The following is a 26,522-nucleotide window of genomic DNA, read 5'->3' on the forward strand; positions in this document are numbered from 1 at the left end:
GGGGTGGGCGGGGAAAACCGGCACACCAAAAAAAACCCTAAACCCACCCCGACCCTATAAAACGAATCCCTTACCTTCCCCCACCCTCCCGAACCCCCCGCAAAACTTTTTACGAGTACCTGGTGGTCCAGTGGGGGCGCGGGGACCGATCTCCCGCTCTCGGTCCATCGGCGCCATTTTGGCTGCCACTCAAAAATGGCGCCGATGGCCCGATAAAAAAAACCCCCACCCGACCCTTTAAAAATCACCCCTTAGCTTCCCCCACCCTCCCGAGCCCCCCCAAAACATTTTAAAATTACCTGGTGGTCTAGTGGTGGTCCCGGGAGCGATCTCCCGTTCTCGGGCCGTCGGCTGCCACTCATAAAGATGGCGCCGATAGCCCTTTGCCTTTACCATGTGACAGGGTATCCGTGCCATTGGCTGGCCCCTGTCACATGGTAGGAGCACTGGCTGGCCGGTGCCATTTTTAAAGATGGCCGCCGTCGTAAAGATGGCCGCGGCCATCCAGTGCTCCTACCATGTGACAGGAGCCAGCCAATGGCACGGATACCCTGTCACATGGTAAGGGCAAAGGGCCATCGGCGCCATCTTTATGAGTGGCAGCCGACGGCCCGAGAACGGGAGATCGCTCCCGGGACCACCACTAGACCACCAGGTAATTTTAAAATGTTTTGGGGGCTCGGGAGGGTGGGGGAAGCTAAGGGGTCATTTTTAAAGGGTCGGGTGGGTTTTTTTTTTATCGGGCCATCGGCGCCATTTTTGAGTGGCAGCCAAAATGGCGCCGATGGACCGAGAGCGGGAGATCGGTCCCCGCGCCCCCACTGGACCACCAGGTACTCGTAAAAAGTTTTGGGGGGGTTCGGTAGGGTGGGGGAAGGTAAGGGGTTAATTTTAAAGGGTCAGGCCTCACTAAAAAAAAAAATAACGATGTGAATCGGAACCAATTCCGATTCACATCACCCACATCACCCACGATCAGATTTTTTTCCCCCCTCTAGCCGAACCCGATCGTTAAGACGATCGGGCACACGATTCACATCTCTACTATATATCAAAAAACATCAAATGCTAAAATCAAGAAATATAAAATCAATCATATTAGTAAAACCAAACTAATATAGGGGTCAATTTTAAAACCTGTGAACGTGTGATCCAGGTTGAGAGTCCATCAAGCTAGGTTGAGAGAACATTGTACAAATCTCATCTTTGGGTGAGTTTCCTCACTCCGAAGGACATCAAAATTTTCACAAGAGTGTACTGTTCTGTTCGTACGTCTCACTCTGCATGTCAAAGTGGCCCCTAACCCCTACACTACTACCTAAACCTCACCTCGTGTTACTAGGTGGGCTTCCTATAGAGGTATAACTACCTAACTACTAGAAGGGCCTTATAGCTAGTCTCTCTCTCTCTCTCTCTCAGCTTAAAATACCCCAAATGCTATTTGTGTAAAAAGTGCAATATAGCCATATCACACAGCTTATGTGCTTTTTACATGCGTTAAGGTGTTTTTTGCACGCAAAAACACTTTAACACGTGCGAAAGGGCCATAACGCGAGTTGGAAAATAACCCCCTAAGATAGCCAGCTATAATAGTGTGACTGCACTATTGAATGTGCCTCCAAAGTTAGCCAGATAAGTTTATCTGGCTAACTTTGCTATCCGGACTGTGTCAGAATATGGTCCTCACACTTTTTTCTCTTGCTAGAAGTTCCTATCAAAATGCTTTCCCCTCTGCTAACAAGACTCTGCCTCCCCTCGCTTATAGGAATGACATTCTTGGCCTCAGATTGTGCACCTGATAAATCCTCCCATATGAACAATTGTCTTTTGTCATTATTCAACTTCACTTGTCCCTCTGCCTCTGAAAATTTAAACCGGGTGTTGTGAAGTGCTAGGAGAGTGGTTCAGCTTATCAGGGGATGTATGTTCTTGGACCACTGCTCGACCCCAGAGGAACTCCGAAGAGGTGCCACGGCAGGCGAGGCATGCCCGAGCATGGGCTGGACAGGAGCGAGGCTGGACTGAAGACAGATGACTGGAGATACGGACCCTCCTCCGTACCTGCACACTTCAGAAGACCAGCAACGCAATGGTGGTCTTATGAACAGTCCTCCGACCGTTCCAAGCCCTTTTGGACCTGTCGCAGGGTACGGCAAGAAGTGGCAGGCTGGATGGAGGCCAGGGCAGCGAAGACCGGAACATGGAGATTCAGACGAAGACTCAGGAACAAGGTACTTGGAAGCACAGACGAGACTCAGGAACAAGGTACTTGGATGCACAGATGAGACTCAGGCAGGATTCTAGGTATTCAGAAGACTCAGGCAGGATTCTAGGTTAAAAGCAAAGTACTGGGTTGAGACTGTGACGCAGCGCGCCCTACACAGTCCACCCGCGGGACTGGTCACGGACCACGCTGGACTCGAAGAGTCTCTAGACGAGATGTGGAGCAATGAACGGAGCATGTCTCAGAAGCTGTAGAGGCCTGCACCGAGGCATGCCCTACACAGCCGCCAGTGGCTGGTCGTGGACCACGCTGGGACAGTACAGGTTCTGGCAGAGTCATTGGCACGAATGGAGCAAGCATAAGGGACTCCGTAGACCAGGGATAAGGACAGAAACGGAAGTCTCCCGGAGGCTTGTGCTGCAGAAGTGGAGGAGGCATTGCACCACGAAGCGCCCTACACAGCCCGCCCATGGGGCTGGTCGCGGACCACAACATGGCACGCCAGGAAGAGTGGCACGTGGAACCAGGGGTTCAGGACAGCTGGACAGGATCACGGACATCAGGATCAGGAGAACACACATCTGGACTGGAACATAGATTACAGGATCAGGAGACAGACCTCAGGACTGGATCACGGACATCAGGAACATCTGGACTGGAATGTGGACATCAGGACAAGACGAGGAGCTCCAACGAAGAACAAGAAACACAGGACCTTGAAGAAGTGCTGGAACGGGGATGACTCCTGGAGCGAAGGACAGCAGGATCCCAGGAGTGACCAACTCCTTGCGAAGGCCACACTGGACTGAACGCTGTGCCTTTTTGTAGAGCTGAAGAGGACAACGCCCAGGGAGGGGTCAGCAGGGGGCCACACCTGGCTGGACCTTGAAGAGCAGGAGAGAGGCGCACGCCCTCGCCTAAGGAGAGCTGGAAGAAGAGAGCAGGAAGCTGGTGGCGTCCTCAGCCATGTGGAAGGCCTGAGGAAGCCAGGCAGCCCTGCCATGAAGGTGGAGAGATGGCAGGCTGCAGGAAGAGCAGGAAGCTGCAGGCACCGGCAGGGACGGCTTCCCTGCCGGGCAAGGACCCGGGCTGTAGCAGGCACCGGCAGGGATGGCCTCCCTGCAGGCCGAAGACCCTGGCATTGGTGAGGACGGCTCCCTGCCGTCCAAGGACCCCAAGGCCGATCCTAGCCACGTCGGGAAGGGCAGGAGCGGCAACGGTGGTCCCGGCCATGAGGGAGAGCCCTCGTCGGCCCGACCCTGCCGCGCAGGGCCGGAGGCAGCCGGGGAGGAGCCCAGCGACGGCGGCACGCTCGCCACAAAGGAAGCAGCGCCAGCGGCCCGACTGGCCGCGGCAAGGTAGGGGGCCTGTTCACAACACCAGGATCAAATATTGAACCCCTGTTTCACAGGTAAGCCTGAGAGAGAAAGAGAAGTGTGATGATCTTCATGGGACCAGATTCTTGCAAATAGAAGCTTGTCTTCTGGATGAATATTGCAGCCAAAAAATCTGCTGGGCTTTATATTATAAACATGAAGCTAACTAATTTGACTCACAACTCTTATCATTACTTTCTGCAACATCTGCTCTGTGTTCCTGCTCACTGTTGAGGGATGCTGCTTTTTAAATTCCTTTTGCAACTGTTCCTCTGCAAAATACCACCTTATTGTCCATCTGGATATCAGAAATGAAAGATTTGACGCTGATTTTTATTCCCCGTGATGCAAACAAATAGAAGTATATTAGGTACATTAAAAAATGGAATGTTTTGGCCAGAAAGGCATTACCAATTTTTTTTTACTATTCAATTATAATTGACCAATTATAGTAAAATATTTCATATCACTGTACAATATGGAAACAATATGGAAACACATTCTTCTCAAAGGTGCTTAATTTGCCAACAATATGGCAAAGTTTACACAATTATCTGATTATAGATATAGACATGCAAATACAGTATAAAGATTTAGATATAACATATGTAAGTAGGTATAATAAAGGCACAGACATAAACAAAATTTTAACAGGATGGCAAAAATTAGCAGTCTTGGGGGCCGCCTTATGAAAGTGAGAACAATTTTGCATATTCTGCTTCATGGAGCAAACTTTGCAAATAATTTTTGCCTTTGGAAATAGTAAAATTTTGCATATCATTCTACGCTTCTGAAATTTTACTTCAGTTAATAGTTAATGAGGTTTTGCAATGACTAATTATGCAAAACAGCTCATTAGCGATCAGCACAGAGCATAAAATTTGCTTCAGAAAGCCGATTTTGTAAAAACTAACTGCACCTCAATGAGGTAGAGTTAGGGACAGATTTTTAAAAAGTTTGCGCAACCGGAGCAAACCGGAGCAAACAAAAGTATGCCGGATTTTAAAAGATACGCACACAACCGCACATATCTTTTAAAATCCAGTGTCGGCACGCGCAAAGCTGCGCAAAATCGGCAGCCTGCTTGCGCCGAGCTGCGCAGCCTGCCTCCGTTCCCTCTGAGGCAGTTCCGAAATCGGAGAGCCTCAGAGGGAACTTTCTTTCTGGTGCCGCCCACCTTCCCTTTCCTTCCCTTAACTGACCCGCCCTCCGGCCCTAACTAATTCCCCCCTTACCTTTATTTCAAAAGTTATGCCTGCCCAAGGCAGGCATAACTTGCACGCAGCAGCGTGCCATGTTCCGGTCCGGGGGCTGGTCCGGAGGCTGCGTCCAAGCCCCCGGAACGCCCCTGGGCCGGAACAACGCCCTTGGCCCCGCCCCTGGAATGCCCCCGATGACGCGCCGGCCGCAACACGCCCGCGACACGCTCCCTCAGGAAAGTCCCGGGACTTACGCGCATGTCGGGGCTTGTGCGCGCCGCCGAGCTTATGCAACATAGGCTCGGCGTGCGCAGGGGGTGGAAGGGGCAGCTTTTCGGGGGTTACGTGCGTATCTTACACGTGTACCCCTTTGAAAATCTGCCCCTCAAAGTTTGGAGAAATTGCCTGTAGAAAAACTTATGCATGCTATTTCTCTACCAGGCTTATTTACATGTAAGTCCTGCTATAAAAACAGCATGCACTATTTCACAGAATGTGCATAACTTCTCTCAGGTCAGGAGATCAGCCTCTTGTGAAGCTGCCAATGTCTTATCCAGCAGCTTTCGTCAGCCTTACACCAATCGGTGAGATAATCTTTGTTTTAGTAAAATAATTTAACATGGGACTCTTAAGAGCCCCCAAAAGCCCCTTCCAGCACATCACTGATTTCAGCTGGCCAATTAAGCTTCAAGATTTGGTAGGCATTATATGGTTGATGAAGCCTGCTGGGGCTTGCAGCAGCTTAATACATGTTTACAAAACTTAAAATTATTTTTTATATTTTTCTAATTTCATTTTCATTTTTTCCTTTGCTAGCAGTTCCTATCAAAATGAATATTCTTACCTTCCAGTAGGTGGCCCTCATCTTTGGCTCAAAACATCTAATTCTGATTGCAGCCATTTATCCGGTTGTGGTACCTGTTGCCACAGGAACTTTTACTTAAATATATAGTTGTTTTGTTGAGCTAGGATTCCTGCCTTATAGTATTTTACTTTCCTTCATAATAATCACTGCTCACATCCATGTGAAATACAAAATCATATCAATGCATAATGAAATAATTATTTTGAATACAAATTTACAAAAATGTATTTTATTAAAAAATGAATCAATATCCAAAATACAAAATGTCATATATGTGTATGTCTCAACAATCATGTATGCTATACATAACTTGGAATATTTTACTTATAAAATCTCAAAAATGACAATAATAATCACCCACCAACACTTCATTCATAAACAACACACAAACTCATACTTAAAAATCACTCCATATTACTACTCTTAAATAAACAACATACAGCTGTTAAAATTTCTAATTACATAAAGGCAATTTTTTTATTACAATTCTTAATCCCTTTTTAATCACTTCAATCTCTTTTTAATCTGACAACTGGCCCTGCTATTTCGTTACTTGGCTTCTTCAGGGGATTCATCTTCATCTTTTATTTTTTATTAGATATAATTAATGTAAATATTGTAATATTATATATATGAGTTTCCAAGATGGATGTCACCATTTAACTTTGGATCGAAGTGCCAATTGACTCAAACCAAAATTGTATTGAAGAACCTATTGCTCCAATAAATCCTCAATATGCACAAATCTTGAGGATATACCCATGAATATTCATACTCTCACAACTTGGTCTGTTACATCGGCATAGTGCTTTATCTAAAAAGATAATTTTGTAATCATTATTAAAACCCAAACCGTTCTACTCTAAACAAAATGGTAAGATGAATTTACACCTTAACGGCATCATCCGGTAATGCCTCATCAACTGTTTTCACTCTAGCATGTTTCAATATCATGATCAACAAAAAAAAAAACAAAACCCCACCTGTCTATATTCGACTAATAAATTAATAGATAATATATCTGCATCAAAACCACAACATCCATATTTGGACCTGAATATACGATCTGTCATCGCCAACCCACGGACAGAAAGACAATATATGTTGCACAAAAAACACCATGCATGAGCATAAACGTCTGAATTTAAAGGGGTAACTGGAAATCACATTCAATAGTACAACCTATCACGTCCAAAAATCATCTAAAGCCCGCCCGCTTACTTGAGAGTCTAAAATACACTACCTGAAAGAGATCTGAAAACTGCATATTTGCGGCACATCTATCGGCTCAAAACTATTTCTAAACAAATTATCTTACCAATATCTCCCAATCATACAATTATTCAAAAAGAAAAAAACATGTAATACAAACCCAATGAGTTTGAGTTTACAATCTATCAGAATCCCAAAACTAACTATACATGCAAAGATCTGTTCGGAACGACCTGATTGAAAACTACACGGTGTCTTTTCCACTAGACAGCTAAGCTTGTAAAAACAACATGGCTGTTAAACACTATGGGGCGGATTTTCAGAGCCTTGCTCGCGTAAATCCGCCCAAAACCGGGCGGATTTACGCGAGCAGGGCCCTGCGCGCCGGTGAGCCTATTTTACATAGGCCTACCGGCGCGCGCAGAGCCCCGGGACTCGCGTAAGTCCCGGGGTTTTCGGAGGGGGCGTGTCGGGGGGCGGTCCCGGTCGTCGCGGCGTTTTCGGGGCGTGTCGGCAGCGTTTTGGGGGCGGGTACGGGGCGTGGCTACGGCCCGGGGCGGTCCGGGGGCGTGGCCGCGCCCTCCGTACCCGCCCCCAGGTCGCGGCCCGGCGCACAGGAGGCCCGCTGGCGCGCGGGGATTTACGCCTCCCTCTGGGAGGCGTAAATCCCCCAACAAAGGTAAGGGGGGGGTATAGACAGGGCCGGGCGGGTGGGTTAGGTAGAGGAAGGGAGGGGAAGGTGAGGGGAGGGTGTTAGAGGATTCCCTCCGAGGCCGCTCCGATTTCGGAGCGGCCTCGGAGGGAACGGGGGTAGGCTGCGCGGCTCGGCGCGCGCCGGCTATACAAAATCCATAGCCTTGCGCGCGCCGATCCAGGTTTTTTAGTAGATACGCGCGGCTCCGCGTGTATCTACTAAAATCCAGCGTACTTTTGTTTGCGCCTGAGCGCAAACAAAAGTAGGCCTATTCGCGCTCCTTTTAAAATCCGCCCCTATGTGATTAAAGACTAAAATGCTTTAATAATACAAAGACATAAAGAGTTATGTATCTTGTTATGGTTTGTGGGTTTCGTGGGCCCTTGGCCTGAGGTGAGAGTTGTTACCACCTGTGGGGAGGAGTCCCACAGGTCCACACCATTGGGAGGCGAGGTCAGATGCAGCAGGAGCTCAAGGAGCGAGTCTGTGGGGAGGTCCCGAGGAGTGGAGTTGAGAGACACAACACTAAGGAGCCCCACAGTATTCAGGTTGAGCTGGAGAACAGTACCTGAGCAAAGACCTCCGAGAGAGTGGCGCTAGGCAGACGCGAGGAGCAGGAAGCTCAAGGCAGGAAGTGCAGGAGGAATACTGCTGAGAGAGTCCCGAGGGGTGGAGCTGTGTAGCGAGGAAGGTACTGATGCTATGACATAGGCTAACCCACGGAGCGGGGAAGCCCGTGTCGGGTCTCCAGGTAATGACATAAGCAAACCTATGCGGGGAAGGTGAGAGTACAGTCACTGATGAGAATGAAGGCACCGCCCCGAGGAACGGGGAAGTACAGGCAATAACCGGTGTGGAACGTAGGCACTTGCCCTGAGGAGCAGGGAAGCACAGATAGTCTCTGATGTAAGACGTAGGCACTACCCCGGAGTGGGGAAGCACAGGCAGTCACCAGTGTGGAACATAGGCACTGCCCCGAGGAAGGGGGGGAGAACGGAGATAAGTCTCCCAAGTGGTGAGAGTGTTCCCAGAGACAACCCCGAGGAGCGGGGAAGCCGGCGGGTAGGACTCCTGGAAGGGGCAGAGCTAGCCCGAGGAGCAGGAGAAGCCAGGAGACAACATCCCCAGAGAGAGCGCAAGCAGGCCCCTGAGGAGTGGGTACCTGAGCCAGGGTCCAGAGTCCAAGGAAGGTCCGAGACAATCATCACAGGAGCAAGTAGAGTAACGATGGAACTCATTGCCAAGTCAGCTAGCAAGGGGCAAAGGGGGTGCTTAAGAACCCTGCCCAAGTGATGTCATCAGATGGGGATGCCCCTGAGGTTCCCACTGTAGCATCTTCAAAAGAGGGCCCGGTGGTGCGCACGCACGCCTAGGAAGGCTCAGAGTTGGCGTGGGTGTCGGCGGCATCCCGGCCGCCACGAGGAACCTTGAGGTACGTGGCAGTAGAGGCTAGCCCCTGCCGCGAGCAGGCCCGGAGAGGGGAGCAGAGTAACACAAGATGTAAGTAGACGCGGTCGCAGCCGTCTGTAACCGATGGTCAAAAATTATCTCCTATGGTGACATGATTGAAAATTAAAACCCACATTTCCACTAAACAATAAGGGGCGGATTTTAAGAGCCCTGCTCGCGTAAATCCGCCCGGATTTACGCGAGCAGGGCTTGCGCGCCGGTGCGCCTATTTTACATAGGCCTGCCGGCGCGCGCAGAGCCCCGGGACTCGCGTAAGTCCCGGGGTTTTCCAAGGGGGGCGTGTCGGGGGCATGTCGGGGGTGGGGCCAATCGGCGCGGCGTTTTCGGGGCGTGTCAGCTGCGTTTCGGGGGCGGGCCCGGGGGTGTGGTTTCGGCCCAGGGCGGTCCGGGGGTGTGGCTGCGCCCTCCGGAACCGCCCCCGGGTTGCGTCTAGGCGTGCCAGCGGCCCGCTGGCGCGCAGGGATTTACTTCTTCCTCTGGGAGGCGTAAATCCCCCAACAAAGGTAGGGGGGGGGGTTTAGACAGGGCCGGGGGGTGGGTTAGGTAGAGGAAGGGAGGGGAAGGTGAGGGGAGGGCGTTAGCAAATTCCCTCCGAGGCCGCTCCGATTTCGGAGCGGCCTCGGAGGGAACAGAGGTAGGCTGTGCGGCTCGGCGCGCGCCGGCTACACGAAATCGGTAGCCTTGCGCGCGCCGATCCAGGATTTTAGCAGATACGCGCGGCTCCGCACGTATCTACTAAAATCCAGCGTACTTTTGTTTGCGCCTGATGCACCTACAAAAGTACGCGAGGGCGCCCTGTATGAAAATCTACCCCTAAGTGAACTAAAATAATATCATAACCTCACTAATTTATAACTGAAACAATGTAATATTCATAGCAAATTATGCCATTCAACCTCACGATTCAATCCATGAGGTTCAAAGGTATTCCAACTAAAAATAAAACGTTGCTCTCTTTTAATAAGTTCACACAATATATACCCACCCGGTATAGCATATGTGATTGTTGAGACATACACATATATGACATTTTGTATTTTGGATGTTGATTCATTTTTGTAATAAAACACACTTTTGTAAATTTGTATTCTAAATAATTAGTTCTTTATGCATTTATATGTATTATCAGGATTAGGAATTGTATGTGCACTCCAACTTATTATTGAACCTTAAATACGAAATCATAACATTTGCTACTTTATTTGCACAGCATGCTAAAAACAGAGTTCTTTATGAAAAACATATAATTTCTCCTTTTCTGATTTCCCCCCAGTATGACGACATCTAAACTTGCAGTACTTCAGCCAGCTCACTAGAATGTCACAGCCCTGTTATCTGGCCGTGAATTTCCCCTCCTCAATGGGAATCCAGAACAAGAGACACAACAGTTTCCATATGAAAGGCTTTAAAAATGAACAGTGTCCAGTAGCAGCTGGCTACACTCATACAGTAGTTCTGACTGCTATAGCACAGGCAGAATCTGTAGTAAACTTTGCAACAAATCCTGGACAAAACCATAGTGAGAATGAACTTGGGAAGGATGGCTGAAATGTAGGAGATGGATGAAAACATGACAATAGATGATGGGATGATGTAAGGGAATGGGAACTTCTGATTGGAGGGAACTCACCACAGCCTCTGCTGCTGGCTCGCTGGGCTCAGCGGGCGGAGTGCCCGCTGCTGGGGTTGGAGGGGGTGGCTCAGGCTCGTCAATCGTGGGCTCCACGGAAGGAGCTGCTTCCTCCTCAGTCTTCATTTGAGACAAAAAATCATAAACAAGAACACAGTGAGAAAGTGCCTGAAAGGGTCAGTCCAGAGGAACTGTGTTCAAGACAGTGTTAAATATACATCCCAATCTCGTTTGATGCACTTCAGCCATTCATGTGCCAGGTCTTTCCTGTTAGCAACTACATCAATGTTGCCCTTTCTCGTATTCTAGAAGTTTCTTCTTCTATCAGCTTTTCATTTAAGGCCGGATTTTAAAACCCCTGCGCGCGTAAAATCCCAGGGTTTACACGCATGGCGGGGCCTTATGCGCACTGGGCCAATTTTCAAACGGGCTCGGCCACACGCATAAACCCCGGGACAGTGCCATTCCTCGCTGTCCCGGAGCCTTGCGTGCCGGCCGGCTGCCAGGGCACACAAATTACTTAAGGTCAGGCCCTGAAGCAATTTGCACAACAAAAGGTAAAAGAATTTTAAAAAGGGTTTTAGAAGGTGGAGAGGAGAGGGGAAGGGGATGGGAGGTTACGGTTGGGGGTAGGAAAGTTCCCTCCCAGTCCGCTTGTTTGTCAGTGAAACATGTAGACACTTTCAGATCCTCCAAAAGTTGTTTATCAGTCTACAGCATAAATACTTGGTTGATGGATAGTAGCTCAATCATTGGTTATTCATCCATCTAGTACAGAGTTTATCACTCAATACCTTTTTTTTTTTTTTATAGAAATTTAAGATTTTTATCCCTGGAGTTTCCAGTTGAAAATATTCCCCTCAGAAAGGAGACTGAGGTGAACAGCTATTTGGCCAGGCATGTAAATAAAAGTAATTGCCATTCAAAGTTGGCACAGAGGCTGCATGGGAAGTCAAATAAGGTGAAAATGGCTGTATAATGAGGCATGTTGCAAGATACATTAGCTGCCTCATTTTCCTATCCATAAACCTGATTATCCCTTTTCAGATATGCAAAGTTTAACTGGTGACTCCTGTTCCCTATAGAAAAAGACAAGGAAGCTACACTGAGCATGCTTGGGTCATAATGTCCATGTGAACTAAAGGCAAGAAGAAAAATCACCTGCTTGCACTTTAATCACTATATCTCATTTGCATAATTCTGAAATACATATTCACCTTGGACCCACAGGAATCAATGCAGAAAACACCTGCACTTACATCAAAAAATGCTTATTACAATCAGACTACAAACTGCTAATGTCTTAGCAAGCTGCAGAGCCAGAGGAACTGCTAGCATGCAAGGCCAGTATGTGTCAAACTTTAAAAAATAGATTTGTTCATATCTACACAATTCTACATCTCTTTCACTTACAGTAGTCCTCTTCATGAAGAGACAGCATTCAAAGAGATACGTTTCCCTTACTGTATATACACCATGCAGTACTCAACCCTTGCACTGCAATTTTACAAATGCTAGGGCATATACCACTGGAGTTTCATCTATCATAAGCAAGGGCGCCATCACTGGTACTGCTACTCTGCAACCCTAGCAGTCATGCCAGAATACAGAAGGGGCTGCCTTCACACATTTCACTCCTGCAAGCACCCTGCCGTATAGGGATGTGCAGACAAAATGTTTGCGTTGATAAGTTGAAGTTGAGGGTCGATTTCGTTCAATATGGACATATGGAGAATTCCATAAGTTGAGGGTCTGTCCATACGTTCACCGGTTCCCTAAATAAAAATTTAAACCCCTCACCCTCCTTAATCCCCCCCCAAGACTTACCAAAACTCCCTGGTGGTCCAGCGGGGAGTCAGGAAGCCATCCTTGTATTCCTTTGCGAGGGGACCCCCGTTGGACCCAACCGGAACTTTTGGCCAGCTTGGGGGGGCCTCCTGACTCCTGACATTGGAGATTGGGGGTTAAGTGCTTGAGTCACTGAGCATTTTAACACACAATCTTCCAAACTAAGGACTGTACCAGTCAGCTAAAGAGCATGTCCCGTAAGTTGCCCATTTTTCACTGTTTCTTACATCATCCTGCCACAGGTCTATTAAAAGACTGGATCACTAAGCAGAGCATATATACAGGTGACAGAGTTACTGCTTCACTGCACCAACATGGTGAACCTAAAGCATTTTGCACCTGGGGTAGATACTTCCTTTGGTACCCCACAAGGTTCACTTCTCCGCCCCCCCCCCCCCCCCCCCCCCAGTGATTTCTGGTTCCTTTCTCCCTCACACAGGCTCCGTCTTTCTCTTGCATACACTCTCACAGACCCTTGCACATAGGCTCCCCTCCATTTGTCTCTCCCTCACACATACACACTCCTTCACACAGGCTTCCTCTCACACACAATTACGCACCCTCACTCCCATACACACACATATGCTCCCAGTCTCTTACATACACACACACACACACAAACACTCCCATAGACACATGCAAGTTTCCAATCTCTTACTCACATATACACACACATCACCCCTCACTCCCATACACACAGGCTCCCAATCTCTTAACACCCATACATACACACACTTAGGCACCCCCTTCTTCTCTCTATGAAATAGGCTCACATGAGGTCATTGTGGCCCTCTTCCTCTTCAACTGCCTGCGGTATCCATCCTCTCTCTTTACTGTCTTCTCCACTTGTGGCCCACTGGCCTTCCTCTTCTACTGCTGTGAGCAGAATGGGCTCCACTCAGCCTTCCTCTCAATGGCACCCCCCCCCCCCTTCTGGCTGGCACCCCGTGTCGGCTTTCACCCCGGGCAGACCGCACCCCCCACTCCCCCCTTAGTATGCCACTGGTTACCTTTCGGGGGGGTCATTTCTGTCTGGTCAGTGCTACAGTACTCAGTTCCCTTTTATCTTGGCTACGGATGGTTTACCAATAATAAAAAATGTTAAAAAGCACAGAAGCTACAATAAAGCTAAACTGTCACTCTGCCACTAATTGTGCCGTGTTGAGTATGTTAAGTCTATTTTTTCCTTCTATTTCAGATGCTTGTCAGTAAAAAGGTTTCCCTCATTTCCTCCTGAGAGGAAGTGCCTGACATACAGTGAAACGTGCAGAACAAATAAATAAATAAAGCCCAGTCTACAGTGTCATAGAAAAAAGCTACATAACTCACCAAGGAGTCCATCACATTCTGATCCGACTGCATCGTGAACAGTGAATTAGCTGCATCTGGCTACAAGCGGAAGGGAAAAATAACAGGAAAAATATTATCTGACAGGCTCAGCTTGCAGATAGCTAGCAGACAAACATATAAATAATCTGCAAAAAAAAAATTTTCAGATAAGAAAAATGTATCCTTGGTTTAAACTGAAACACATCACCCCCCAACCATTGACACTCCCAAACCAATCACTGTCTGACTGCTGCTGCTGCTTTGCTGCCTTCCTCTTGCAGGTTCTTCTATTTTCTGCCATTGTTTGGGCTCCTGCCATCAGCTCTGGCTCCAACTCTGCTGCTCAGGCACCTCAGCCTCCGACATTCTATCTTGCTCTGCTGCACGGCTTCCGGCGGATTTGAACCCTGGCTGTTCCCAAGCTCCAGCACCGTTCTCGCAAAAACAGCACTGAAATATGGGAATTGTACTGGCTAAAACCCACACACCAGAGTGAGGAGGAGCCCAAGATGCACATGGACCAGAGAAGGAGCCAGGGATGATGGCAGGAATAGTGGAGAGGCCCAAAGCCGGAGACAGATGGGAGCAACAAAGAGATCTGTAGAGCAGAGGAACTGAAGTAGTGGAGAGGCTTCGGATACAATGGCAGAGAGATTGAGAAGAGGAGCCAGAGCAGAACTGCTCTCATGGAGCTGGTGGGAGGACCAGCAATGTAGAGGCCCAGAACAGTGGTAGGATGGTTATGTGCAAGCGACAGGCTATGTATGTGGGGGGCGGGAGATTGAGAGTGCTGAGATGGGCTATGAGGGGACGAGTTGCAAAAATGCAGAATTCAAAATATTGTGTGTCAAAATTGTAATTTGGGGGGGGGAGACAGAATTTTCCCAGGAATAAGTGTGTCCGGTACTCAAAAAGGCCACATAGAGCTTGCCCATGATCACAAGGATTTTCTTGTGGAAGACATCAAAGGAAATAAGATACTGGTGTTCTGTTCAAGAACTGCCAAGTTACTATATACACTGTGAATGGAAAAACTGCTAGAATTACAGAAAACATACACTTTAGAACGCATTAGATCCTCAAAACCTGACAGCTGCCTCAACCACCGTAACCCAAATGTTGTTTATTGAAAGTATAATAAGGTTTAAAAACAAAGGGAAGAGGAGATGGATGCGACTCATGAATTAATGAGGGGAAGTCTGGCATTTCCCTCTCCCAAGCAGGCAGAGTGCTAGGATACCTTTTTCATAGGGGGGCATCTTCCAAAAGCAGCGCAGCTTTACAGTAAATATCTTACAGAGATGTTTGAAGTGGACCTGGAGCTTATTTACGACCTCATCAGAGATGTTCTAATTTCAACTACCGATGATGAGACCTCTGAAATTCACAGCAGTTGCAAACTAAATTCTTTTTTTTTTTTTTTTTTAATGAAGACAATGAAAACACATGCAACACTTTCATGGCAGACCTGGAGATGCTTGAAGCCTGCAGTGCTGTTCCTGTGTCAGCTTTAATAGGGCAAGTGTTGGCCAAAATCCAAAAAACTGTGGGAAGATGTTACATGATTTTGCAGCGATTCAGCCAGTTACATGGAGAAGCTGTGGGAAGATTTAACTAGTGCAAATCCGGGATTCTCCCACTCATTCTTGGTAACTCTGCCATTCTATTTATTTATTTATTTGATTTATATTCCTCCTTTCGGCACTTCGAAGCAGATTACATTCAGGTATTGTGAGCTCTCTGTCCCCAGAGAGCTCACAGTCTAAGGCAGGGGTGGCCAACTCTGGTCCTCAAGAGCCACAAACAGGCCTGGTTTGCAGGAAATCCATAATGAATAAGCATGGATTGATTTGCATGCACTGCCTCCATTATAAGCAAATCTATCTCATGCATATTCATTGTGGATATCTTGAAAACCAGGCTTGTTTGTGGCTCTCGAGGACTGGAGCGGGCCATCCTGATCTAAGGCCCGAATTTACTAAGTTGTCAAAAGTCTATAATGCACATTAAACAGCGTTTAACACATGATTCACATTGTTTATTGCACAATATCGCTATATCGTGATATTGTGTGATATTCATGATATCAAGTGGTAGTTAGACCCCAAACACACCCCTATTACAATTAGCTGCTTTGCATGAATTTTGCATTCATTAATTTTGCAAATTCATGCAAAGCAGCCAATCCATACTTACTTCTATGCAAATAAAATATCATGGCCGACTTTGAAAAAAATCAGTGCCGTTATTTTATTGTGTTTGAGGAAAGTGTAACTATTTTCCTGCAGGAGCAGCGGGTCGATAGCATGGTCCCCAAAGCTCCTGCGGTAAAAAGTTTAGGGCCCCGAGGACCAACACCTACCCCATGAAGTTATAAATTCCCCCTTGGGGGTCATCTGAGACCCCACCCACTCCCTTGCCACCTCTCGAGGAGGTGTGAACTCAAAATTTTAAAAAATTGTCTTTAGAACTGAGTGATGATGCTCCACCCCTTCCCCAAACCCCTCCTCTTTTGTTAATAAAACACCTCCTTTCACATCAACCCTCCCCTTCTCAGTCCCCTCCCCCACCAGACAAACCTCCCAGCCACCCCTTCCTGAAATAGAACACAATCCCTGGTGCCTGGTGGGCCCCCCTTAAATCCAATAAGGACTTGATGGTCTAGGGGGCCCTCCCACTATCTCATAGTAGAATCATTGGTAGTTCAGTGGCAGCCCAGAGTGCCCCCTAGCTCCGGGCTGGACAACACCATTTTGAAAAAGTACATTAAGTCTACTTTGCCCCATCAGACTGCGATATTCTACCCCTCCCACAATAAAATATCACGGCTTGATGGATCTCCCCCTAAGTTTGGCCCTGAGGCAATGGAGGGTGAAATGAGTTGCCCAAGGACATGAGGAGTGGCAGTGGATTTGAATCCTGGCTTTCCTGGTTCACAGGCCACTGCTCTAAGCATTAAGCTACTCCTCCAAAGGAAAATACTTTACTGTCTTTAGAAAAAATGGTGTTGACCACAACTATTCCCAGTGTCAGACCACAACTATTCCCAGTGTCAGACCACAACTATTCCCAGTGTCAGACAGTAATAAATGACCGACAGACCAAAGTCTGTCGGTCATTTATTACTGTATTCAACAGCGCAGATGGCAAAGGTTACAAAAAGTGAATCTTTGTGAAGGTTTATGGGCACAGGTGTAAACAATAACAAGCTGTTTTGCCTCCTGATATTTCTTAATGATGAGTTGAAAATATTTACATACATCAACTTTTCAATTGTTTGAGATTCAAAGTGAAAATTCTGTTCGACAGCAAAAGCATACATGGTTTGGACCTGCAACTTTCATCTTGTACGATTGCTTGCCATTGGAAGAACAGCAAGAAGGAGAGGGAAACATCCACTTGTTTTGCAAGAACATAAATGACAAATGGTATTCATCTAGGTCTAGAAACATTTCAGGTCTACAGAAGACCTTCGAAAACAGCAGTTTATAAGCACCATATAAGCAAGTGATCCTTTTCAAAAGTTGGAATTTCATGTAAACTTTGCAAACTATGCTGGTATTTAAAAAAAAAAAAACCAACCCAAAAAACCTTTGACAAGTGCTCAAATTTGAACCTGAAGTTCTCTTGTTGTACCATTTGAAACCCTTTCCTGCCAACACCAATTGATCCATGCATAACTACTGGAGGGGAAAGTTCAAGCAGAGACCTGAACCCAGCTCAATCTGTATTAAGAGTGTTGGCCTTATCCTGGATCTAGTGAAAAGGCTGAGTGAGCATTTCCAAAGTGGAAAATTGCAAGTTGAAAAAAGGAGCAAGGTGCTAAGTCCAGACACTAAAAATATACACATTGCTTTACTACAACCAGTGCAACATATAATAAGTAGGGAAAGCATGCAGAGGCATGGCCTTGGGAGTGCTTTCCAACATCGATGTGCAGAAGGGGTGTGGTAGGACTGTATGTGGGGGAAATGTCTGTGGTGTGCAAGGATCGGTGTGCATGGGTGGTGAAGGTGTATATGTGGGGATATAGATCTGTGTATAGGGTGGGTGTGTGTGAGAGGAGGTATCTGGGGGGATGAATGTGTGAGGTATTTATGTGTTTTTGGGTGCGTATGGGTTTGTTTGGAAAGGAGGGGTTTGTGGAAGGATTGTGTGTATGAGAGTTGGGGGTGTGGTTTTTCTTTTAGCGTAAACTGTGCATTTGTATGCATCAGATGTGTTTGTGACGGTGTATGGTTATGGGTTGAAATCAGGTGGGTGTGGAGAAATGTGTGTACAGGGGTGTTTAGTGGATATACGTGTATATAAGTATATGTGAGGCATATAAGTGGGTATATGTTGGTGATGGTGTGTGCACTGAGGGATAAATGTGTGTGGTTGGGCAAGATCTGTTGCGGGAAGTGTGTATGTCTGTATTGTGTAGGGAAATGAACAGAGAAACGGAATAATTTATTTTCCCTGTATCTGGGGAGGTATACATGTGCTGGGACCAGGTGTATATAAGAACATAAGAAAATGCCATACTGGGTCAGACCAAGGGTCCATCAAGCCCAGCATCCTGTTTCCAACAGTGGCCAATCCAGGCCATAAGAACCTGGCAAGTACCCAAAAACTAAGTCTATTCCATGTAACCATTGCTAATGGCAGTGGCTATTCTCTAAGTGAACTTAATAGCAGGTAATGGACTTCTCCTCCAAGAACTTATCCAATCCTTTTTTAAACACAGCTATACTAACTGCACGAACCACATTCTCTGGCAACAAATTCCAGAGTTTAATTGTGCGTTGAGTAAAAAGAACTTTCTCTGATTAGTTTTAAATGTGCCCCATGCTAACTTCATGGAGTGTCCCCTAGTCCTTCTACTATCCGAAAGAGTAAATAACCGATTCACATCTACCCGTTCTAGACCTCTCATGATTTTAAACACCTCTATCATATCCCCCCTCAGTCGTCTCTTCTCCAAGCTGAAAAGTCCTAACCTCTTTAGTCTTTCCTCATAGGGGAGTTGTTCCATTCCCCTTATCATTTTGGTAGCCCTTCTCTGTACCTTCTCCATCGCAATTATATCTTTTTTGAGATGCGGCGACCAGAATTGTACACAGTATTCAAGGTGCGGTCTCACCATGGAGCGATACAGAGGCATTATGACATTTTCCGTTTTATTCATCATTCCTTTTCTAATAATTCCCAACATTCTGTTTGCTTTTTTGACTGCCGCAGCACACTGAACCGATGATTTCAATGTGTTATCCACTATGACACCTAGATCTCTTTCTTGGGTTGTAGCACCTAATATGGAACCCAACATCGTGTAATTATAGCATGGGTTATTTTTCCCTATATGCATCACCTTGCACTTATCCACATTAAATTTCATCTGCCATTTGGATGCCCAATTTTCCAGTCTCACAAGGTCTTCCTGCAATTTATCACAATCTGCTTGTGATTTAACTACTCTGCACAATTTTGTGTCATCTGCAAATTTGATTATCTCACTCGTCGTATTTCTTTCCAGATCATTTATAAATATATTGAACAGTAAGGGTCCCAACACAGAACCCTGAGGTACTCCACTGTCCACTCCCTTCCACTGAGAAAATTGCCCATTTAATCCTACTCTCTGTTTCCTGTCTTTTAGCCAGTTTGCAATCCACGAAAGGACATCGCCACCTATCCCATGACTTTTTACTTTTCCTAGAAGCCTCTCATGAGGAACTTTGTCAAACGCCTTCTGAAAATCCAAGTATACTATATCTACCGGTTCACCTTTATCCACATGTTTATTAACTCCTTCAAAAAAGTGAAGCAGATTTGTGAGGCAAGACTTGCCCTGGGTAAAGCCATGCTGACTTTGTTCCATTAAACCATGTCTTTCTATATGTTCTGTGATTTTGATGTTTATAACACTTTCCACTATTTTTCCTGGCACTGAAGTCAGGCTAACCGGTCTGTAGTTTACCGGATCGCCCCTGGAGCCCTTTTTAAATATTGGGGTTACATTTGCTATCCTCCAGTCTTCAGGTACAATGGATGATTTTAATGATAAGTTACAAATTTTTACTAATAGGTCTGAAATTTCATTTTTTAGTTCCTTCAGAACTCTGGGGTGTATACCATCCGGTCCAGGTGATTTACTACTCTTCAGTTTGTCAATCAGGCCTACCACATCTTCTAGGTTCACCGTGATTTGATTCAGTCCATCTGAATCATTACCCATGAAAACCTTCTCCATTACGGGTACCTCCCCAACATCCTCTTCAGTAAACACCGAAGCAAAGAAATCATTTAATCTTTCCGCGATGGCCTTATCTTCTCTAAGTGCCCCTTTAACCCCTCGATCATCTAACGGTCCAACTGACTCCCTCACAGGCTTTCTGCTTCGGATATATTTAAAAAAGTTTTTACTGTGAGTTTTTGCCTCTACAGCCAACTTCTTTCAAATTCTCTCTTAGCCTGTCTTATCAATGTCTTACATTTAACTTGCCAATGTTTATGCTTTATCCTATTTTCTTCTGTTGGATCCTTCTTCCAATTTTTGAATGAAGATCTTTTGGCTAAAATAGCTTCTTTCACCTCCCCTTTTAACCATGCCGGTAATCGTTTTGCCTTCTTTCCACCTTTCTTAATGTGTGGAATACATCTGGACTGTGCTTCTAGAATGGTATTTTTTAACAATGACCACGCCTCTTGGACATTTTTACTTTGTAGCTGCTCCTTTCAGTTTTTTTCTAACAATTTTTCTCATTTTATCAAAGTTTCCCTTTTGAAAGTTTAGCACGAGAGCCTTGGATTTGCACACTGTTCCTTTTCCAGTCATTAAATCAAATTTGATCATATTATGATCACTATTGCCAAGTGGCCCCACCACCGTTACCTCTCTCACCAAGTCCTGTGCTCCACTGAGAATTAGATCTAAAATTGCTCCCTCTCTCGTCGGTTCCTGAACCAATTGCTCCATAAAGCTATCATTTATTCCATCCAGGAACGTTATCTCTCTAGCGTGACCCGATGATACATTTACCCAGTCTATATTGGGGTAATTGAAGTCTCCCATTATTACTGCACTACCAATTTGGTTAGCTTCCCTAATTTCTCTTAGCATTTCACTGTCCATCTCACCATCTTGACCAGGTGGACGGTAGTATACCCCTATCACTGTAGTCTTCCCTGATACACAAGGGATTTCTACCCATAAAGATTCAATTTTGTATTTAGTCTCATGCAGGATGTTTATCCTGTTGGACTCTATGCCATCCCGGACATAAAGCGCCACACCTCCTCCCGACTGCTCCTCTCTGTCATTGCGATATAATTTGTACCCCGGTATAGCACTGTCCCATTGGTTATCCTCTTTCCACCATGTCTCTGAGATGCCAATTAAGTCTATGTCATCATTTACTGCTATACATTCTAGTTCTCCCATCTTACTTCTTAGACTTCTGGCATTAGCATACAAACATTTCAAAGTTTGTTTTTTGATTGTATTTTTATTCTGCTTTTTAATTGATAGGGATAAGTTACAATTTTTTAGCTCAGGTAGTTTTTAGTTACAGGCACTTGGACTACTTTTCTAATTATTGGAACCTCACTGTCGGGATGCCCTAATTCTAATGCATCATTAGTATCCTTTAAAGATACATCTCTCCGAACCATGCGCTGCTGAGCGACTGTCGGCTTTCCCCTTTGTTCTAGTTTAAAAGCTGCTCTATCTCCTTTTTAAAGGTTTGCGCCAGCAGTCTGGTTCCACCCTGGTTAAGGTGGAGCCCATACCTTCGGAAGAGACTCCCCCTTCCCCAAAAGGTTCCCCAGTTCCTAACAAAACTGAATCCCTCTTCCTTGCACCATCGTCTCATCCACGCATTGAGACTCCGGAGCTCTGCCTGCCTCTGGTGACCTGCGCGTGGAACAGGGAGCATTTCAGAGAATGCTACCCTGGAGGTTCTGGATTTAATCTTTCTACCTAAGAGCCTAAATTTGGCTTCCAGAACCTCCCTCCCACATTTTCCTATGTCGTTGGTGCCCACGTGTACCACGACAGCCGGCTCCTCCCCAGCACTGTCTAAAATCCTATCTAGGTGACGCGTGAGGTCCGCCACCTTCGCACCAGGTAGGCATGTTACCAGGCGATCCTCACGCCCACCCGCCACCCAGCTATCTACATTCCTAATAATCGAATCACCAACTATGACGGCCGACCTAACCCTTCCCTCCTGGGCAGTAGGCCTTGGGGAGATATCCTCAGTGCGAAAGGACAATGCATCACCTAGAGAGCAGGTCCTTGCTACAGGATCCTTTCCTGCTACATCTGGTTGGTGCTCTCCCATTATGAGACCTTCTTCCTCCAAGGCAGCACCAGGGCTGCCAGTCTGAAGTTGGGACTGGACTACTATGTCCCTGAAGGTCTCATCTATATACCTCTCTGTCTCCCTCAGCTCCTCCAGGTCTGCCACTCTAGCCTCCAGAGATCGGACTCGTTCTCTGAGAGCCAGGAGCTCTTTGCATCGCATGCACATGTACAACTTCTCACCGGTGGGTAAAAAATCATACATGTGACACTCGATGCAAAAGACTGGGAAGCCCCCTCTTGCTGCTGGACTGCTGCCTTCATCTCAATTTTGATCAGTTCCTAGTTAAGTTTTAGGTTGCTATGGGAGTAGGAATGTGTCTAAGTTCCTTTAAATGTATTAGTGAATTCACTATATGTCTGGTAGTGGCCTACTGGGGTCTGATCGAATTCTCAATAAAGTTTTTGTTGATGGGGTTTTTTTTTGTTTTTTTTTTTTGTTTTTTTTTTTGTGCAAGTGGCACCTGCCTATAAATTAAGGGATGAGCTTGGGGTGGGTGGGCGAGGGGTGGGAGGGTTGGGAATTACAAACAGTCTAACTTTAGTTAGTCAGCCTGAGTGACTCACAGCTCCCTTGATTAACAAATGTTCTCTATTCAAACCTAATCACACTACCTCAACACCTTTCCAAGGTGAGTAACTGAGCTGAACTATTCAACTTTTTTACTTTGGTATATACTGCTCCTAGCTTATTTCTAGCTTCTGGCTACTTTTTTGTGGGTTTTTTTTTTTGTTTTGTGTTTTTTTTTTGTTTTTCAATACAATGCACTCAGTTATTTATTAAATAAAACACTTAGCTCTTTAAAAGTCTGGAGGACACTTTAATAGTCAGGCAGACTTTTAAAAAATAAACACACTACCTACTGCTACCTTATTGACTGACTAAATACAAACAGTCTAACTTGTTTATTTATTCACTGCCAACCTACTGCTACCTTATTGACTGACTAAAAATACAAACAGTCTAACTTGTGTATTTACTGCTTACCTACTGCTACCTTATTGACTGACTATTTAAAAATGCAAACAGTCTAACTTGTTTTATTCACTGACTGACTATTAAAGGCACAAACACACAAACACACTAAATAATATTCCCAAATAGTTAACTTTGCCCCAATACTTTTAAAAAAAGTCAATGTCAATGTCCCAAGCAAAAACTTACTGATTCCTTTCAGCCACCAGCAAGGTGATCCTCTCCTCTCAGTGTTTCCACTGGAATGTGGGTTACTGAGCTCTTTCCTTCTAATTTATAATGTGCTTCTAAAGTAAATTAGTGCAAAATAATCCCTTAGGAGATGTACACTTCAGTTAGATTTCCTGCGTGACCTTTCAGTTAGATTTCCTGAGTGACTCACTGCTGTGCTGATTAACAAAGAATAGCACCTATTCACAAATACACAATAGTACCTATTCACACAACACACAATCTTCACAATCTTTGTGGTGGGACGTGTGTATGTGGGTATGGACTCTTTGTGATGGGAGGTGTGTATGTGGGTATGGAGTGTTTGTGTGTGGGAGTTGTGTATGTGAGTATAGAGTGTATGTGAGTATAGAGTGTGTGTGAGAGGTGTGTAGGTGGGTATGGTGGAGTATATGTGTGATCTACGTGGTGTGTGTGTGTGTAGGACTGTGTGGGATGTATTTGGGGGTGAGTGAGGGGTGGAGAGTGGGATGGGGTATATTTATGTAGGGATGTGCATTTGCGTGTGTTTTGGGGGAGTGTGATGTAGGTATAAAAACATAAGAACATGCCATACTGGGTCAGACCAAGGGTCCATCAAGCTCAGAATCCTGTTTCCAATAGTGGCCAATCCAGGCCATAAGAACCTGGCAAGTACCCAAAAACTAAGTCGATTCCATGTTACCGTTGCTAGTAATAGCACTGGCTATGAAGTATTTGTGTGTGGGAGGTGGATAAGAAGGGTGTAAAATGATATGTGTATGTATATTTGTGTGTGTGTGTGTGTGTGTGATGGGGGAGTGGGTATGTGGGTATGAAGTATTTGTGTATGTGAGGTGTGTATGTGGGTAAGGCGTGAGAAGTGTGTAGGTGGATATGGAGTGTTTGTGTGTGGAAGATGTATATCGGGGTATGGAGTATTTATGTGTGGGAGGTATGTATGTGGGCATGGAGTATTTGTGTGTAAGAGGTATGTATGTGGGTATGGAGTATTTATGTATGGGAGGTGTGTACGTGGGTATGGACTCTTTGTGTGTGGGAGGTGTGTATGTGAGTATAGAGTGTGTGTGTGAGAGGTGTGTAGGTGGGTATGGTGGAGTATTTGAGTGTGGGAGGTGTGTATGTGGGTATGGACTCTGTGTGTGTGCTAGGTGTATATGTTGGTATGAAGTATTTGTGTGTGGAGGTGTGTATCGGGTTATGGAGTATTTGTGTGTGGGAGGTATGTATGTAGGCATGGAGTATTTGTGTGTGAGAGTTGTATATCAGGGTATAGAGTATTTGTGTGTGAGAGGTGTGTATGTGGGTATGGAGTATTTGTGCATGGGAGGTGTGTATGTGGGTATGGACTCTTTGTGGTGGGAGGTGTGTATGTGGGTATGGAGTATTTGTGCGTGGGAGGTGTGTATGTGGGTATGGATTCTTTGTGGTGGGACGTGTGTATGTGGGTATGGACTCTTTGTGATGGGAGGTGTGTATGTGGGTATGGAGTATTTGTCCATGGGAGGTGTGTATGTGGGTATGGACTCTTTGTGGTGGGAGGTGTGTATGTGGGTATGGAGTATTTGTGCGTGGGGAGGTGTGTATGTGGGTATGGATTCTTTGTGGTGGGACGTGTGTATGTGGGTATGCACTCTTTGTGATGGGAGGTGTGTATGTGGGAATGGAGTATTTGTCCATGGGAGGTGTGTATGTGGGTATGGACTCTTTGTGGTGGGAGGTGTGTATGTGGGTATGGAGTATTTGTGCGTGGGAGGTGTGTATGTGGGTATGGATTCTTTGTGGTGGGACGTGTGTATGTGGGTATGGACTCTTTGTGATGGGAGGTGTGTATGTGGGTATGGAGTGTTTGTGTGTGGGAGTTGTGTATGTGAGTATAGAGTGTGTGTGAGAGGTGTGTAGGTGGGTATGGTGGAGTATTTGAGTGTGGGAGGTGTGTATGTGGGTATGGACTCTGTGTGTGTGCTAGGTGTATATGTTGGTATGAAGTATTTGTGTGTGGAGGTGTGTATCGGGTTATGGAGTATTTGTGTGTGGGAGGTATGTATGTAGGCATGGAGTATTTGTGTGTGAGAGTTGTATATCAGGGTATAGAGTATTTGTGTGTGAGAGGTGTGTATGTGGGTATGGAGTATTTGTGCATGGGAGGTGTGTATGTGGGTATGGACTCTTTGTGGTGGGAGGTGTGTATGTGGGTATGGAGTATTTGTGCGTGGGAGGTGTGTATGTTGGTATGGATTCTTTGTGGTGGGACGTGTGTATGTGGGTATGGACTCTTTGTGATGGGAGGTGTGTATGTAGGTATGGAGTATTTGTCCGTGGGAGGTGTGTATGTGGGTATGGACTCTTTGTGGTGGGAGGTGTGTATGTGGGTATGGAGTATTTGTGCGTGGGAGGTGTGTATGTGGGTATGGATTCTTTGTGGTGGGACGTGTGTATGTGGGTATGGACTCTTTGTGATGGGAGGTGTGTATGTGGGTATGGAGTATTTGTGTGTGGGAGTTGTGTATCAGGGTATGGAGTATTTGTGTGTGGGAGTTGTATATCAGGGTATGGAGTATTTGTGTGTGAAAGGTGTAAATGTGGGTATGGACTCTGAGGTGGGAGGTATGTATGTGGGTATGGAGTATTTGTGAGTGGGAGATGTGTAAGAAGGGTGTGTGGCGATGTGTGGGTATATGTTTGTGTGTGTGGGTTGGGGCGGGGCACAACTTTCAGTGCAAAGGCCCTTAAGTATACTGTGGTAAGCAGTGGAATGAGCTCTCATGAAAACAAAGCTTCTCCCATTGTATTGATAAAATGAAAACCAGTGGGTTCCTCTTGGATTATCCTTATTTTCTACGTGTATGTGTGCTGGAGGATAGCAATCAGAGTTGAGTTTTAACTTTGACATTTTCTAAAAATTCACCAGGGTGAGCGGATTGCATGTTAAATATCCTAAAAGCCCACAGTTTTAGCGATTATTACAAAAGACCTCTGTACACATTTTTTTTGTTTTTTACATTTTAAATGATTTTGAATAAATCGTGCTTTGTCATTAATTAACACTGAGTGCCATCAAGTTAAACAGGAAAAATGTTTAGGTCATGGTCCTCAAAATGTTTAGACCTGGATACATGTTCAAGTTGTCGAGAGGCATGCA

The 26,522-nt window shown here is 45.8% G+C and overlaps 1 protein-coding gene across 1 annotated transcript in view; it reads right to left on the reverse strand.

Annotated features, from left to right (window-relative positions):
* The window catches only part of AMPH (amphiphysin), a 467,360-nt gene that overhangs the window by 123,479 nt on the left and 317,359 nt on the right, over positions 1 to 26,522 (reverse strand). Inside the window, exons 16-17 of the mRNA XM_029587079.1 lie at positions 13,848 to 13,907; positions 10,671 to 10,790 (exon numbers count right to left, since the gene is read on the reverse strand). Of these exons, the coding sequence (XP_029442939.1) occupies positions 10,671 to 10,790; positions 13,848 to 13,907 (180 nt within the window). The remainder of the gene's footprint in view (positions 1 to 10,670; positions 10,791 to 13,847; positions 13,908 to 26,522) is intronic.

This window comes from Rhinatrema bivittatum, chromosome 2 (assembly GCF_901001135.1).
Source record: "Rhinatrema bivittatum chromosome 2, aRhiBiv1.1, whole genome shotgun sequence".
Lineage (NCBI taxonomy): Eukaryota > Metazoa > Chordata > Amphibia > Gymnophiona > Rhinatrematidae > Rhinatrema > Rhinatrema bivittatum.